The sequence below is a fragment of the Penicillium verrucosum genome (assembly GCF_028828655.1).
Source record: "Penicillium verrucosum strain IBT 35672 chromosome Unknown utg000002l_segment0_segment0, whole genome shotgun sequence".
NCBI classification, from domain to species: Eukaryota; Fungi; Ascomycota; class Eurotiomycetes; order Eurotiales; family Aspergillaceae; genus Penicillium; species Penicillium verrucosum.
The window spans coordinates 4,614,172-4,630,955 of NW_026643211.1; the positions used below are offsets into that span (position 1 = coordinate 4,614,172).

Below are 16,784 nucleotides of genomic sequence, written 5' to 3' on the forward strand. Positions count from 1 at the left end.
AATATAGGGATTGGTCGCGCATTGTGGCTGCTGCTTGCCGTTAACTTTTACCGTCCCGTATCTAGAGGTTCGCATTCATTGGCCCCGACCATGCTCACATTGCTTTCTCGATGGGGCTTGTGGTCAGCAGTCATTCTCGTTTGGTCTATAACCTTATAGACTATTGATGTCAAATACGAGCTGACCGACAATACCGGGCGGCGATTTTGCTATTTTTCTGGGCCGAGTCAGCCTGGTCGTCGAGCCGCATGTCAACCGACAGTTTGTCATTCTCAACTGCTATCGACTCTCAAGTCTCCACTCATTATTCGCGCCCGAAGTTCTGTCACCATCAAGCAGACATGAAAATTGAGAAAAATTTAGAATTGGCCCCGTGCCTTACAAAGAAAAAACCGTTTTACCAACCTCTATCCGAACAAGGCTGGACCATTTTCTCTAATCTCCTCTTAACAAGCTTCCTGTTCAAACGACACATACAAGGCTCGGAAAGGTAACATTTCACCATAAACCATATGTCATATCAAGTTGAGAATTCTTCAACTGTTTGAATGCATCAACAATTATCTCCTTCTTGCTCTTGAGCATAACAAGCCCTCTTTGGCGGCGCTGAGGGTTCTTTTCGTCGTATGGAGGCGAATCGCGAATTTGCGCTTCCGTGGCCCAACAGTAATCAAGATGTTCGTCTTCCCTTAACTGTATAGGCCCTTCATCCATACCGACCGGCTCCTGCTGTTTGTCGCACCATATTCGTTTGGGCTGGATTGGCTCACAGACATCCATGGGTATTGTGCATCTGGCCATCAGAATTCCCTTATGTGTCCAGCTATCCCTATAGACCTTGCGAGAAACGCACCGGCCGCACAGGTTGACTTCTTCTTTTGTTTCTCGTTTCGCAGCGGTCAAAATCGTTTGGTCGGTTTTCTCACAAGCTCCCCCAGGTGGCTCCCAGGTGAAGGCCCATGAGTTCTATTTGTCGTTGCCGTTATCATCCTTGCCTACTGGAGCCCGTAGACAAAGAAGAAGGCAAAAGGTACGCAGTTGCGGGGAATAGCAGAAAATAAGAGCACTGGCAGAAAATCGGGCAATGTCTGGTTGTTTTGCTTGAATATCGTCCAAGGGGATATCGATCTCTTCCACTGGAACACTAGAAAAGCCCATGATGCTGGGATAGTGAGTAAACTTAGAAAGGAGGTATGCTGCTGCGCTCGCTGCACATTTCGGCGGCGGATACTAGATATTTAAGCTGCTCGGTGTTACGGACATGCTAGTCACCAATCAGTGTGGGGACCCGCAACTACCAGATGGGCCACCAAGAGCCAACCAAACGTATCTGTCAGCAGATGAGATCTACTCGGAGCTCTATCGGCACCGTTCCTCGATACCTCAAAAGGACCTATCCTGCAGTAAGGCATGTTAGGCAACAGTACGGCTGAGAGACCAGATCGTTGACGTTGGATACTGAGGAGTAATAAGGCAAGTATGACTGGATCCTGTCTGACCTAACTTGACTAGGTTGCAGTGCGTAACACTCGGTCATACCAACCCTGCTCGGTCCCACCAACCATCACACTTCTTGTGCATAGTGGTTGGCATTCTCATGCTGATTGGGCTTTATTCGCAGAGGAGACAACTTCATGTACGTTCAGAATCCAGGCAATTGAATTGACCCTGTAAATCTCAGACTACCTGCTAGATATTGTTTTCGATTCAGTCGTTCTAGCGCTTTTTGCCAAAAGTCTTCAAACTCTCTAGGTCCATATCGCCATTGTACAGGGTGCTGTTATTCTTCACTGACCCACCACTGATCATGTGACTCTTTGGTCTATCGGGATGCTTGCCTCTGACGTCGCCGTTGATTACAAGTGAATCTTTATTTATTTCCATCCCAAATAAGCCATGCGTGGTCCGTCCGGAACAAGCACCTATGGGGGAGGGGAAATCATATTAGATTTTTCCTAAGTGAGGGCATCAAGGAGTGAGACAAGATCGCGATACCTGGTCCACTTCTTTGATCCTCGCCTAGAGGAATGAAATCTGAGGAATGGCTCTATAACCAAAGTCAAATGATTAGCTATAAGCCGGTATTTTCTTGATCATAACTCACCTTTTCTTGCAAAGACAGGGCCATATCCTCGGTATGGTGCTGTGAATTGACGGGAGGGCCACCGCTGGTGTGTTCTTCCTTCTTGTTTTGATCCATCTCAAGTAGTGAGAATCAAATGGCCGAAGAAAATGGAAAATGATTGTCGAGTGGATACATTGCAGAGAGTGGATGATGTCGTATTTATACCCTAGGGTCCTCGCTATGAGATTAATCAAACCAGTCTCAAGATGAATGAAAATGGAAGAGTAATCTAACAAGTAGATTGGTCACACTGTGTTTTCGCATCTGCTGCTAGTAGTCACGCGTGCCTTGGTCCCTCGGGATTTGACTCCTCGAATACTTCCAAATTAACTTTGCACATCCCCAGTGTTGATCTATCTGCTAATTTTGCTTCTTTCTGTGCGGAATATATCTCTCACTATCGAAAGGTCATTCAATCCCAAAGGGGTATAGCTTAGAATGCATACCCTACATAGACATCATACCGTCTGCAGAGCCCGAATCAGCGTTATTATATATTTAGTCAGCTAGGGTCAGCCGGCATGTCGGTTGACTTGGCCAGTGACCTGCTACCATGCTATCCCCTCCCTAAACCTGATCCTGCTTATGTCCCCGGACCATAATGATCGGCATGCTCTTGCCTTTCCATGAATGGTGATGTGGCACTCTTCCCGCGAAATTCCGTAAGGGCCTTTCTTGCTCCACTGATCCTTTCGAAATCCTTGTAGTCCAGCCAGCAGATTTCCAGGTCCATGTTGACTTTCCGCTCAACATATAATTCTGTTATATCCAATAAGCTTTCCGCGTATTGAACACTGCACACTTTGATCACATTATTTCTGGCGGGGAACGAAGGTTTAAAAATTTTCAGAACGTCTGCATTTCTGATCGTGTTGAAATCTCCGAATTCCAACCAGCGCAATGTTCTGCACCCATCTTTCTCTAGCTCGACGTGCAAAATTGCGCTGTCCAAACAGGTCTCCTTGAACCTGATTTCCTTTATTTTGATCACTTGCGTGCTCTCTGTTTGGACAAGGCCTAATGTATCAAGATTGGCAGCAAAAGGAGCGATGCTCTTCGCGTCTCTAACATCGACATCGTGGTTCCTCATATGCGCTTTCTGCATTCGACGTAGCGTTAGGTCTTCCATCCAACTGAGAGGCCTTGCCTTCGGTAGGTCTTCATTGTTTGCCTTGCGGGAAAGATGCAGCCCTTTTTCTGGTCCACTCTGTGTCTTGATTAGCTTTGAATATGCAAGAAGTAAAATTCCGTACATTCGAGCATCCTTTGCAGGCATAGAATAGACGTACGAGATAATTGTTCATGTTGGGTTGAGCAAATATTTGTTTGGATACACTAAAAGTACACTGGACCTAGAGACTTATATATCACAATACCGCCCTAATGGAGATTCACCGCATATATGCGGTGAATCTCCATTAGGCCAAAAACTTAGGGGCATGTTCTACAAAGACCATGATTCTGGACTTCAGGGTCTGAGCGGGCCTGGATTCTGAGCAATCAAGTCTGCGGGCTCTCCTATACCCGTTCCGTCACCTTCGGGGTTTATGAGTCAGCGTTACAGTAGGGCTCTGACCAAAAGCCGATCTCCTCACGTATCGATAATGCCAGCTCGCCGTAATCCACCAGTCACTGCGGAAGGTCTGCTTCACGACCTATCCACTCAGATGGAACATTTTCTAGTTGACTTTGAACGTAGGTTTAAACTTCGTGAGAACATCGTCTACGTGTTCGGAAATCTGCGAATTTCAACCAGCGCACTGTTCTGCATTCATGAGCTGCCCTAACTGACAAAATGTGCGACATTAATTTGCTGGAGCATGCTAGCAGACTTGACGTCTGAAGAGGTATTTATATTCATCTATGAAAAACACGCCTCCATATCCGGATCGTGAAAGTAGCTAGCAACAAGGGCCAATGATCCTTTTAAACTGCTCTTTCCCACCTGGCTGCTTCTTCTGCCCACCTAGCTGCTTGTTCGGAATCATTGATCTGGTGTGTTTTCTTGTAACGAAGTGTCCACAAGTGTTCCAGACGGCGATAAACCTCTTTGGGTCCCTCAGTAGCACCCACCCCCATGTGAGAACATACAATGGCCTCATCGAGGTGACTTATCATGTTTGTTTTTTCGTATAGAAGTCCGAGCTTAGTCCCGAGCTCATAGAAGGAATCACGAACCAAATAATAGTCAGGGCCGATGATGTCCATTTTCTTGATTACAATACGAGCTAGGTCGATCGCATTTTCGAGGTCAGGGAGCTGTCCGATACTTTTATATCGGGCTTCTAGATCCTTTGCGAGATCGCGTTGGCAATCTAACCGTAATTCATCTTCATCAACGGTAGGTTCAAGAGCCCGTCGACGTAGTGAAATTGCCTTATCGAGATCCTCTATCTCTGCTAATTCGTCGAATCGGAGCTCTAAACAGAAAGCGAGCTCGATCAAGCGATCGAATAAGGAAATGGGATCTTTAGTGACCTCGACCGCTTGGGAAAGGTACCGAATCCCATTGTCGAGATCGGCGATAGTTCCTCCAGAGCCAAATAGTCTTCCAAGCCTTTCCCCGAGGTTGGACCAGCGACACACAATTTCATCGTCGTTATGATTTGTGGCAATGACTGCAGCATGAGTGAGTTGAACCGCATTAACAATGTCAGGCCAAAATCCCTTCGATTTGAATCGAGTTTCGAACAGTCCCGCCAGAAAATCAAGGCGCGTTGTGTAGTCGGGATGGTCAGAAGCAGTCATCTTAGTCGCAAGCCGAGAATACTCGATCGCCAAGTTGAGATCCTCGATATCTTGTGTTTCCTCGTATCGTTCATCCAGCTGCTTCCCAAGGTTCTCGAGGAGCGTGGGATTCGTCTGAAGCGCTAGGATATTACTCCGAGTTGCTTCATCAGTATCACGCTCTGCCGGACCTGTAGGTTGATCTTGAGAGCTTCCGAGGGCATCTAAGTGTGCGGAAATCCGATCACTGCTCATTTTGCGATGTGGACTTTCGTCTGGGTATTATACTAGGTAAGCTGATGGACGGGAATGATCAAAGAAGACACTTACAGTGACAAGTCAAAAGGCCTAATGTGAGACTCACAACAAGTGAACAGCGAGAAAACAGAGTAGGTTTGAACGTTTGAACGGGCTCTGAAGGAAGCTTGGACCGGAGACGGAGTTTGTGAGCAACAATGCTGGAGGATTCTTGGGTATATTGAGAAAAGGGTGAGCTATCTATCACCTTTATAGTCCACCCCCATCCAAAAAAGGCTAGTTGCGAGATAAAAGGTACGAAGCAGGCATAAATGTGAAATTACTCTAATTAAATGGGCCCATTACGCAAACTTTGGATCATTGGCTCAATCAACTGATATGACGGGTGGTCTCGACGGGCCGATTCAGGCTCCGTAGACGGCGTAATGTCTCTGTAAAGTGCGCATTCTGAGCTATACCGCTTTAAGATTATATGACCTTTAGACAATGGTAAGCATGACTATGTGTGAGCTCATATATAGCAACTGTAATTTAACTGCACAGAGGTCCCTAATAAAGCTTTCTGTACAGTCTTCTCATAAGACAGGAACTTTTAATTCCATTCTAACCGATCCTTTCACAAAAAGGATTTCGTTTCGCCGCAGCTTCCGCATAAACGGTCGGGTCTCCCGTATTTCCTTTTTCGGTAAATCCCCGGGGGGGAAGAATGTCTATATATGTAGGGCGTGCATTTAAACCTATACCGTTTAGTATTATATGACTTTTCGGTGATCTTAACCCTATTCGACTGTCCATGGTCTCGCTGGCTAGATAGACCATGGGTTTGGGTCCAATCTGCGAGATTTTCGTTTGCTTCTAGGATGGGTTCTCTTACGAGACACCATTATATCGCAAAGTGGAGTAACAATAATTTCTATGAGTTGTATGAACCTAAACAACAGGTAGAACCCTATCACAAATTCCTATCACGACTTAGAATCAAATATTCATCTCTTTCAATACTGTATTTCCCTTTAATATAGCGCCACTCATCTGCTCCCACGAGACTCTTTGCAGCCCCAAGCTTGTAATGAAGATTGAGCAGGTGGGGCTTGGACGACGCTTTTCCACTAACGTAGTGACAGCTATAAACATAGCCTTTTGAGTTGTTATTATATCTGACATAGAACTTCATACAGACAGAGTGTGGGGTCCAGACTACACATTCGTATCTCTCGAAATCAGCAATTTCCCCGAGAAGTTGAGCGCTTAAGACTGGTCCCTGCAGCTGTGTCATCAGTTATATCTATATTGTTAGCATTTCTAGAATTCCCCTCTAAGTTACCTGGCCTTTACTTACAAGGCTCTATACGATTGTAATAACCAACTTCTACCGACATACGCCGGATTGGCCTTGTGGGCAACCTTTCGAGGGTGCGAGGGGGAATCAGAGTAGAGAAGGGGTCTAGAAGAATAATGACGGTATCACTAATAGAAGATCGAGCCGATTAGGTAGGAGTAGGATAAATAGTATCTAAATAAACGCGCTTAGTATATACGGAGGAGCACACTAGTGAGATGCATTTTGGGAAGTGGATGCTACCGTGAAATTGTGGCTGCTGGTATCCAGTATTGGGGTTTATAGCTTCTTCTGTGTTTCTGTCTTCTGTGATCTGCTCTTCTTGGGTTGCCCCGGTGGACGGCGAATCGTCTTGAATGAAGAAAATCCAGCTAGGAAGCAGTCTTCGCATCAATGAAGTTAGAATACAATTCATAAGGGTTCCTTATCAAGCTAATAGCTATTCTGGTGAGATGGGTATAGAAAGGTTGGCTAGCAGGGCAGCGTCAATGGGTTATTATACTAGCCGATTGATATTTTTTTTATTAAAATCCCAACGCGTCTTCAATTTTTCTCTTTAGGCTAGAAGGAGGGGATGATAGGTAACTCCATATGAACAAGTTGTATTTTTCGTTAAAACACCAGCGGGCCACCACTCGGGTTGCTCGCTTCTCGATCTCTTTTAGTGCTAAAAGCGGATGCCGCCAGTGTCTTCGACGAATAAGAACTTTTGGTTCGTTTTCCTGGCTTGATGATATAGATCAAATGAAAAAGTAAACAGCGAATGAGATGTATCAAACAAACAATTACTAATCTAATAAGCCATTCGTAGTGGATAAGCTCTACGTTACTATGCTCTACAATTTTACAGCCTTTGTACTTTGTATTGATACATCAGGCTACTATGCCCTTAAACTTTGCGGACTTCACCAACCCGTTCAATGGTCTTCTTATTCTTGTGTTATCTAGTTCCTTCTATCTTTCACCGTGCTCGTTAATATCACCAGCCACTTGTCCAGTCGTGGGCTACTTGTATGGGCAAATCAGCACTCATTAACAACTCTTTATTCTCGCCGAGGTAACAAAGTAAACAGATAGATTCATTCTAACAAAGACAAATCCCCTTATAACATGCTCGTAGTATTATATTTTTGGCTCCTCGCAATACGGACCAGATAAAAAATACTTCTGACGAATCCACAAGACTTTTGACATCACCCTGATAGATATATAAAGTGGCCTTGAAGTACACCACATGCGCCTTAGTATAAAAATCGAAGAACTTGGGTGACATTTCTGACCATATCCAAAGATAATCGCTTATATGAAACTTGCAGTAGCACCAGGTCATGCCCATGGGAATCCTTTTCTCCGTTGAAGGCAACAGTCATCAGTTTCACCGGGGATTCCCCGTCCCATAAAGCGCTTGACCCTTTGAAATAACTCTTAGGATCAATTTCATAACCAACCAGCATAGAAGCTTGGACAAACTTTCCTATGTCGCTCTGGAAAAAATCCTTGTTGTGGATGTGGTTGCACAATTCCATTGATATCTCGTCCCATGATAAGTCTTTTCTCGAACGTGACTTATCAACGGCTCTAACTGCGGATTCGATTTTGCGTATCGTAGAAATACCGTTTGGCCCATATATCGCATTGACCAGAGATACCGGTAGAATTATTGGGGGCTCATGCTGGTTGCGTTTGATGACATCTACTTCGTATTAGTGACAAATTCCAACGTCTATTTGGGTTGCACGTACACGCTTGGCCTAGCTCGATCCCAAATGCCATCGTTTGGGTCACTTGGCTGAGTCTAACTTCTTGAGCAATATTGAACAGGATTTTGTAATTGATTTATACATTCCATGGGAAAGAAATATCCTCGACCGCTTTTAGTTGAAAAAACAAATCATGAAATTGATTCATAGTTCAAATGAAGCGGCCGAAGATCGTCAGGGTTTCACACTTCGGTGTCTACCATCCCTAAAATGCAGCTTCTCAAATTACAGTTGACGGAATATGTGGCTTGGATTTTCTAATTTATTAGTTTTGTTTAGAATCCTGGACAGATAAGAATCATACTCATATGATTTCCTTACATGGGAGTTATCACATGACTTCGCCCCTTGATGGATGCGGGGTGTGTACTGGTTTGATATTGCGCACCAAGGAGACTTCAACGTGGTCCCCGTTAGATACAAATCTCGTCTTTCGAATTAAGCAGGAAAAGGCTAAGTTCTACGTTACTATGCCCTACAGCTTTTAGTAGTACGAATAAGCCTTGGTTCAAACATTAACGCTCGATACTTGAATGCCTCAGTTATCTGTTCTTGTAGCCATTGCATTTACCACACTGGCGTATCTCCTGATCTCGCGGTTTCTTCCCCTTACAGGGGTTTTCGAAACAGGGAAGCTGGCCCGCTTTCTCTCTCCGACCCCCACAGCATAGGTAGACATAATGTATAACGTCACACATTATGCAGAATCTAAAAGAGCTTTTCAAATCAACAAATAATTCCAGATAGTATATGCGGTCCAGACTCACGGTTTGCTGTTTAATATGAGCAGTAGATTATTGGGGACTTCGCAGGGCGTTTGCCTTCTTGAAAATGACTTTCAAATTAGTATAAACTCGTGGGAAACAATTGGCTGGCCAATCACGATCTGGTATAGTGGAATTGGGCAACAGATTGGAAAAGCGTATTGTCTTCAATGTGTGTAGGATTCCACGATGGTGAGGTATTCAAGAGGGTAAAAGCTTTAATGCCAAATACAAGGGAGAAGAGGACATACATTTGCTTGCGTACGAGCTTCTGAAATATAACTTAAGATAAAGTGGCTCTAGGTGTGCTGCGCGGTTGGAAGAGTACGCTAACATGGGCTTGATGGGTTTATATCCTTCCCTTTCCTGTGATTCAATCAACGCCCTCCGAGGATATTCCTGTATCGAGAAACGTCCAGGGAGGATGATTAGAAGATGGTGGATATGGCACTCTGTCGCAAGTTGTAACAGACGTCTGGCTCTCCATTTTCCTGCATAGAAGGAAATTCAAAAGTTCTTTTGCGAGGAGCATGGTTGCTGCTTATTTCTGATTTGCTATTAAAGGTGTCTTGGCGCGTGGGTGGGCTCTTGATACCAACTATTGTGATATTAGTCTAAAATCATTGATCCCGAGTTTTGGGTTTAACCAAAGATATTGGGAAAGCCCCCAAAATTGTAAATTCGTTAGCAGTGGCGTCACATTCTAGCTGGACCTGTGGTGTGATGATGGGCCTTGTACGGAAGGACGCACATCGTGGTGAAAGGTGCCTGGCCTAATGGAGATTCACCGCATATATGCGGTGAATCTCCATTAGGCAGAAAAAAATAACGTAAGCATACCTCACAACCTTGGAACCAAATTCCGGATAATGAATGCAAGGAAAAATGTTTTTGTAAAATACTAACTTGGTAGATGCCGTGTGTTGGTAGAGAAAAAAAAAACTATGAAGCATGTTTAGGATCAGGACGGATGCCTGACATCTAAATAGGATCTCTACTGTGATCTCACGATGGGCACCGAAGGTCACGGGACCCGTCAAAATGCCCCTCTCACCCCGCGGTCATCAAGTGACGGCAATTACTCTTTTATCCATACCTCGGTCGCTCCAAACTTCTTCCGCTTGAAAAAAGAGGTACACTTTTTTTATCTGCATACTCTATTGCGTTATTTGACAATACTCGCTCATATCGCGTACTAACGTGGCTTAGTATGACAGACTCGTCTCTTGGCGAAGACGCAAAGAGCCTGCTAGATGCTCTTGCGCTAGCACTTTCTGACATCAATTTCAAAGACGATGGGAAGGGAAATCTGGAGTATGAGCACAAAGAGGTCTCACCTTTCGTTAAGCCTCTTCTCAGAACAGTTGGCCTTCCAGTATGGTTGCAAGTTTCTATGGACGGCGACATACTAATTTTACTGTTAGAATTGGAACTTTACAGTATGGATGTGGCACACATCTTTCAAATGGGACAGGTTACCCGGCCCCGTCAACATCATACCTATCTGTAACATATCGGATTCGGCGAGAAGCGAACCGGGAGGTGCTTTTAAGCATGGTCTGATGAGACGAATCGATGGGAATGTTACCGTTGAGCCTAGGCTCGCGGCTATCTTTGCCGTTCCCCCTATCACAAGGTACGTAGGAAAACCGTTCAGTGCTTGGCCGTCGCTAACAAATTCCTAAGCTGATCGCATACGGAAAAATTAATGAGTTGATCACTCAACTGCTAGCTCTGGCCTTACTTTTGCTTCTTGCATATAGCCTCCACAACTGGTTTCATTCTCGTTGGTCTACCTGTCGACTTGTATGCTTCTTCTGTTTCTTTCCCTCCTTCCTCGGATCACGAAAATACTTGGTTGAAGGGGTCAAAATTCACCACCGGGTCGTTATGTGCATATGTGAATGGATTGAAATTCACGACAGGTTCGCTGTCTGCATGTATGAAAGGATTGAAGTGCAAGGGTGCATTATTGAAGTAGTTTTCGTATATCGGAGAAACGAGCAGGATGCTATAACCCAAACTGTTGCAGATATCCACTAGCCTGTATCAATAAGCACATTTTCACCAATATTCATGAGGTCAATATACTTTAAATCGTTACCGGCGATCGCTTTAACGAAACAAGGAAGGCAGTACGGACTGAGTTCATTCTCAGCGAAAGGAAGTGCTGAATCGGGTGTCCCCATATCTTCCACGAAGGTTTCGAAACTGTTTTTTGTGTATGCAAATCTTCCGTATTGTTGGAGAGACCGGGGAACTTGAGGTGATCAGTATCAAGAAGTTATTCTGGATGGGAATACTTACATAAGAGGAAAGTTTCCCAACTTGAAAACCCCCAGTCCCGGTCCAACAACTTAGACATGCAACGATTTACCCATTTACATCCATATCGAAGTCTCCGGAGACTGGATGAGCTTATATCACTGATATATCGGCGCATCATCCAGTCCACACTATCAATGGGAGTTCCAATATCAAGCATGACAACACACAAGGACACAAATATGAGCTGTTGGTATTTAAAGATGTGAAGGAGAAGCTTTCCTTGCAGTTTTCTATCCATTGTCAACGCACCATAGTCGCACCCTCGCATAACCAAGGCGCTGTGTTCTGAGGGGTCTTCATTTGGGTATAAATTTGACTCATCGCGTAGGTTTGAGGTTAACGGTCGACCACACAGCGCGTCAATGATATCTCGATTGACTTCTGGGCGAGATAATCCAAGCTCTTTCTTCTTCTTGATCCAACGAGCATTCTTCGTAACGTCCTCAATGAAATTTCTGAGCTCCTTCATGCCTTGGACTTCAACGACCGATGTTTGCTTAAAGGATGGCAACTTGGAGAGAGCATTGCCGGGAAGATCGCTGTCGCGGTTTTGAATCGGGTCATAGTATAGAATTTTGAGATCACCTCTAGTAGACAAAGGAGGTCGTCCGGTCGAATGAGGACTGGTTGGACAAGAAGCCCGAAACTCTGAACATCCATTTGGATAGTCACTGAGCCGAGAGTCCGTTGTACTAAGCTGAGAGTCTGCTGTTGATGTTGATGTTGATGCTATAGCTGAAGTACCGTGCGGAGAGTCCGCTAATGAAGTCATAGAAGTACTCGGCTGAGGATCCGATGATATGGTCACAGAAGCATCGCATAACGAAGTCGCAGAGCCAATAAAAGCCTGGCAAGTTCCTTGGGTTAATGCAGCTGAAAGCCGACTCTCAAGGAAGGCTATGTAATCATTGTCGTTGCCTTCGAATTGGAATACACGGTTGCTTTTAGACATAGTCGTTGTAGAGTCCAAAGAGATGGATAGAAATTTTGATAGTTCCCAATGCGGCACCTAGTATATATGCATGTTGAACTTTCATGGCATAAAGCGGGGTAGCCCATAAATGTGACAAATAATGCAATAAGCTGCATAGTCACACGAGTCATCCCAAGTGCTTACTCCAGCCGACGATCATGTCCGATCGGGGGCGAGATAATATTACTGCACGGCCTATCGGTGTAATCCATCTGCCTTACCTTGCCTTGCCTAATGGGGGTTTTGCGCATAAATGCGCAAAACCCCCATTAGGCAACTTGCACAGCCCACGTAAGGTAAGGGTCAATGTTGATAAAAATACAGGAAAAGGAACATGCAAATTTAGACTCTACCACTTTAGTTTTTATCTAAATTCCAGTCACACGCAAAATAAGCGCGATAAACAAATATAGATTGTTGTTTAGGTACTGTCAGGTAACAGTCTAAGGCATAGCGACGACGAAACAATGTGAAAAAAGAATAACTTATATGTACCTATAAGAGCAAGACGGGCAAGTCTTTGACACTGATGCATCGGGGTGCAAGTTGTCTACCACGGTAGACAACTTATGATGATCCTCCTGCATTTCCCCGCGTTCGCTCATACGGAGCACATATTATATTAAATACGCTCATAAACGCCAGTTTTAGTGGAAGACATAACTAGACATACATTGCTCTAGCCCAAAAGAATGTACATACCATTTACAAATTGCTAGCAAATGCAAACTCTATCACCTCACATTGTCCGTTTGTATGAGTGAAACAGACAAGCTGGTCGACAAGATAATTTCATTGCACAGCCTACATGAGGTGCTTAGAATATGTGTCTATCAGACACTAGTCGTATGTCGTATTATGTTTTGTGCATTAGCGCAGCGCCAAAATTATGTGGGATCCAATCTCTAGGGAAATCGTGGCAAAGGGCCCAGCACCAAGTAACTCGAGACAAAAACAACGCCATGGCTATCACTATCAAGATACGAAGCACTTCACGAGAATAGGGGCTGTCGGGCATGTCTGAACTACCGCCATATCGCTATTTTCCTAGGCCCTACCTTATTTAAGACGCCAAACCGACACACATTTTATCACTTAAATCAATCCCAGTTTCCTCTACTCATATCCTTGCTATTTTTCATTGGCATAGCTTTGCTACCACATTATCCTTAAACAAAATGTCGGATATCGATCCCAACGCACGAAAGGAAGTCAACAACGCGCTCATTAGCTCGGGCAGCACTGCCGTCGGGCAGATGGTTGACACCGGCAACTCCTCTGTTCAGAAGCGTCAAAGGAACAAAGAGGAGAAAGAGAAACGCGAGGCCGCTGCGAGAGCTGCTAAGCAGGAGGCCGATGCTGCTGTTAGTCCACGAACCCTTTATCTCAACACTCAAGAAGTTGAAATTCCCAATCCTGTCATGTACTGACGTTTATCAATTAATAGAAAGCCGGCGCCTCTAGCTAGAGAGCTGTCTATCGTTGCACCCACGGCCTTCCTCCCTATCAGTCATTACTGTCGTTACCGATTACACATTTTCACTCATGGCTTGGAGACTTCTGATCCACCGGTGCAGGGGGTATTGCTACGGTGACTCTTTGTTCCATTTGAGTTTTATTTTTGGTATTTCAACAATACTATTAGTCATGGATTTTACCCCCTAGTAATTGCTACATATATTCTCCGTCTTGAATGAGTTAGATCCCTATATAAATAGGTGTTAGGAACAGCTTGTTTGATTTATCTTAAGGATGGAGAGCTAAGCCATTAATCATATATGTTGTGTATACTTTCTAATTGTACTCGCCTGAAACAAAGTTTGAAGCTTCGTAGTTCCGATCCGCTTTTGGTGCTTGATTCGAGTGCCCCGAATGGCTGCAGGACGGACCCCAATGGTCTTGGCAAAAGTTTATTTCTTTTCATGTGGTTGATCCAATCTGAAAAAATAATCGGTGATCGTCCTTTGTAGCCAGCCCCGATAAAAGCAAGCTGCGCCAAGAACATATTGCGGTGACGCCTAAGGCATTTAAAGACCGACCATAAAAACGTGGCATAGCCCCCTCGTCCATCTCGCTCGTCTCTCGACCAGCTCTCTCACCGAAATCGGATTCTACCACGCACTCATCCCCATCATTAAAGCCTACCTTCACGTTATGGACACCAACGCCCTTCTCGATCTCGTCCACGTGGCGCAGGGCCAGCTCTGGGTTGACAAGGTGAATGAAGCCCACCTAACAGGCCGTCTTTGCCAGTGGGTGTCGACTTTCCATCCAGATAAACTTCCTTGTGTGCTTGATGGTACCTTTCACCATGGCGCATTTAATGCCGGCATGAAGATGGTCTTCACTGACAGCACGGCCTGGATGGTTCGTTTCCCTCGTTTTGGGATGGTCTGTGAAAACTACACCGATGAGAAGGTTGCTATGGAGGTGTCGGCTCTAAATCTCATTCGCAACGCGAGTTCTATTCCCGTCCCAACAGTCCGGGCTTGGGGTCCGGCTGCCAGCAACAGACTTGGTCTAGGCCCTTTCATCATGATGGACTTTATAAACGGTGTGAGCCTTAGCAGCCTTCTCCAGGACCCCAATGCCGAGCGACCTAGCCGAGTCATGAGGGACGATATCAGTGATAGTGATATTGAGGTTATCTACAGACAGTTGGCAAACTTCCTACTTCAACTTTTCAAACTGGATTTCGACCAGATCGGCAGCCTACCATCGCCACAGACTGGAAGCCACAGCCCTACGCCACCGCGACCGTTGACATTCAAGGCACAGACTATCCTACAAGACGGAGGAGTCGATACTTTCGGTACGTATTTTTATCCCCCTTTTCCCTTCTTATCCCTATAGCTCTTACATAGTGCCATGGCTAAGCAACTGATATTTAGGCGACCGAGCCAAAGGGTTTGCTACGACAACCGAGTATTTTCAATATGTCGTCGGACAGGATTGGAAGCAGCTCGTTCATCAACCAAACTCAACTGTTGGTTTCTATGATGCTCAGAACAAATATGTCGCGTTCAAAGTTCTAGGAAGTCTGATACCTGAATTTATCAACGCAAAGTATGACCGTTGCAAGTTTAAACTAATCTGCGACGACCTCGGCTTGGCAAATCTGATTGTCCGTAGCACGGAAGATCTCACTGTCGTTGGATTAGTGGACCTTGAGTGGTCATATATCGGACCTGCCCAATTGTTTGGCTCGGCACCGTGGTGGCTTCTCCAAGACAGGCCCGTCAACAGCACGTGGGATTGCGAGAGCGAAGAGCTGCCCAAGATCGGGTCCCGGTACTTCAGATACTTAGAGATCTATATACGTATCTTGGAGGAGGAAGAGTCAAAAATGCAAGGGCATGAAGAGAGAGAACTCTCTAGTCTCGTCAAGTGGTCGCAAGCCTCCGGGGCTATGTGGTTGCATATGCTTCTCTTATCTGGTTTTAACGACCAATATAGCTTTCCATTTACGCAGTTACGTGCACATCTGGGGGCTACTGAGTGGGCAAGGCGTGGGATGGAATTTGACAATCCAAAAGAGCTTGAGGAATTCGCAGCGCAGAAGGTGAAGGAGATGGATATGTATGAAGAAGCCTTGGAGGAGGTAGAAAAGAGCAAGGCGCTTGTGGATACTGGAGATATGACAAAGGATATGTTCATTCAGCGTCACTCATGAACACTAGCTTTGATACTTCGACGCGTGGTATAGGATTAACGTTAGAGATTCTAAATCGATATTCTGCGAGAACATCTAGAGTTCACACCTTAAATAGTTCTGAATGGCAACAGCTTCACGGGCATCTGTTATAGAAGATCGTGCAACTATTAACGGTCTTGATTTCAACAAAGGACTGCTAAGTGAGAGGGCCCAACAAACTGAAAAGCTCGATGAAATCAATGCAGCGATTTATTGTTGCTGGCTTACGCTTCGGGGAACAGCTCATGATAATTCCAACTATGCAGCGCGGCAGTGGATGCAGCCATTGTCAACATCCCTCTCCATCATCTGAAAGAACTGTTTCCCGGCATTCAACGCTTCATAGCTATGGCTGTCAAATTTTCCTACCACCCCGATAGCTCACCTAAGCTAAGAGTTTTATTGATCTTGCGAAATAGGAAAGCTCATAGGGTAATACCTGGGAACCAGGAGGAGGAACTCCAGACGAAGAGAAGGACCCGACCATCATCCATTCCGCAGCCCGAGAAAGCGGAGGGGAGACGCAAATTTGGCCTTCGAGAATTGCTGGTAATGCTTTTACGAGTTCTTTCTATCATAGGGATAGAAAAACCGGCGATTGGCTGTTTCTGTTGAGGCAATGTAGGTAAAGTGCAAAAGTGGGCATAAAAAATTGATACAGATCGAAGCCCTGATTTATTTACGCGGATGCGGGCAGGAAATTCTCCATACGTTATCATGCATAATTGAATTACTAATCCAATAATTAAGAACACGTTTCACGTCGCACGAAGACGTTTTGGATCTCCTGTCTCTGGCTGACATAGCTGTCGTTTT

General features: G+C 45.0%; 6 protein-coding genes across 6 annotated transcripts; 2 read left to right on the top strand and 4 right to left on the bottom strand.

The window, feature by feature from the left end:
* Nucleotides 1-498: 498 nt before the first annotated feature.
* N7516_007352 (uncharacterized protein) lies at nt 499-780 on the bottom strand (the record flags this gene model as incomplete). Its single annotated transcript, XM_057220072.1, has 1 exon — nt 499-780. One exon carries the CDS (start codon nt 778-780, stop codon nt 499-501), a length of 282 nt encoding a protein of 93 aa, XP_057074163.1.
* Nucleotides 781-966: 186 nt separating this feature from the next.
* Nucleotides 967-1,158, bottom strand: N7516_007353 (uncharacterized protein; the record flags this gene model as incomplete). Its single annotated transcript, XM_057220073.1, has 1 exon — nt 967-1,158. The coding sequence occupies one exon, from the start codon at nt 1,156-1,158 to the stop codon at nt 967-969; it is 192 nt and encodes a 63-aa protein (XP_057074164.1).
* Nucleotides 1,159-2,708: 1,550 nt separating this feature from the next.
* Nucleotides 2,709-3,429, bottom strand: N7516_007354 (uncharacterized protein; the record flags this gene model as incomplete). Its single annotated transcript, XM_057220074.1, has 2 exons — nt 2,709-3,332; nt 3,415-3,429. The coding sequence occupies 2 exons, from the start codon at nt 3,427-3,429 to the stop codon at nt 2,709-2,711; spliced, it is 639 nt and encodes a 212-aa protein (XP_057074165.1).
* A 7,583-nt stretch (nt 3,430-11,012) lies between these two features.
* On the bottom strand, nt 11,013-12,253 carry N7516_007355 (uncharacterized protein; the record flags this gene model as incomplete). Its single annotated transcript, XM_057220075.1, has 2 exons — nt 11,013-11,233; nt 11,281-12,253. The coding sequence occupies 2 exons, from the start codon at nt 12,251-12,253 to the stop codon at nt 11,013-11,015; spliced, it is 1,194 nt and encodes a 397-aa protein (XP_057074166.1).
* Nucleotides 12,254-13,452: 1,199 nt separating this feature from the next.
* Nucleotides 13,453-13,704, top strand: N7516_007356 (uncharacterized protein; the record flags this gene model as incomplete). The annotated part of the gene is made up of 1 exon (XM_057220076.1): nt 13,453-13,704. One exon carries the CDS (start codon nt 13,453-13,455, stop codon nt 13,702-13,704), a length of 252 nt encoding a protein of 83 aa, XP_057074167.1.
* A 724-nt stretch (nt 13,705-14,428) lies between these two features.
* On the top strand, nt 14,429-15,947 carry N7516_007357 (uncharacterized protein; the record flags this gene model as incomplete). Its single annotated transcript, XM_057220077.1, has 2 exons — nt 14,429-15,086; nt 15,166-15,947. The coding sequence occupies 2 exons, from the start codon at nt 14,429-14,431 to the stop codon at nt 15,945-15,947; spliced, it is 1,440 nt and encodes a 479-aa protein (XP_057074168.1).
* Nucleotides 15,948-16,784: the final 837 nt, after the last annotated feature.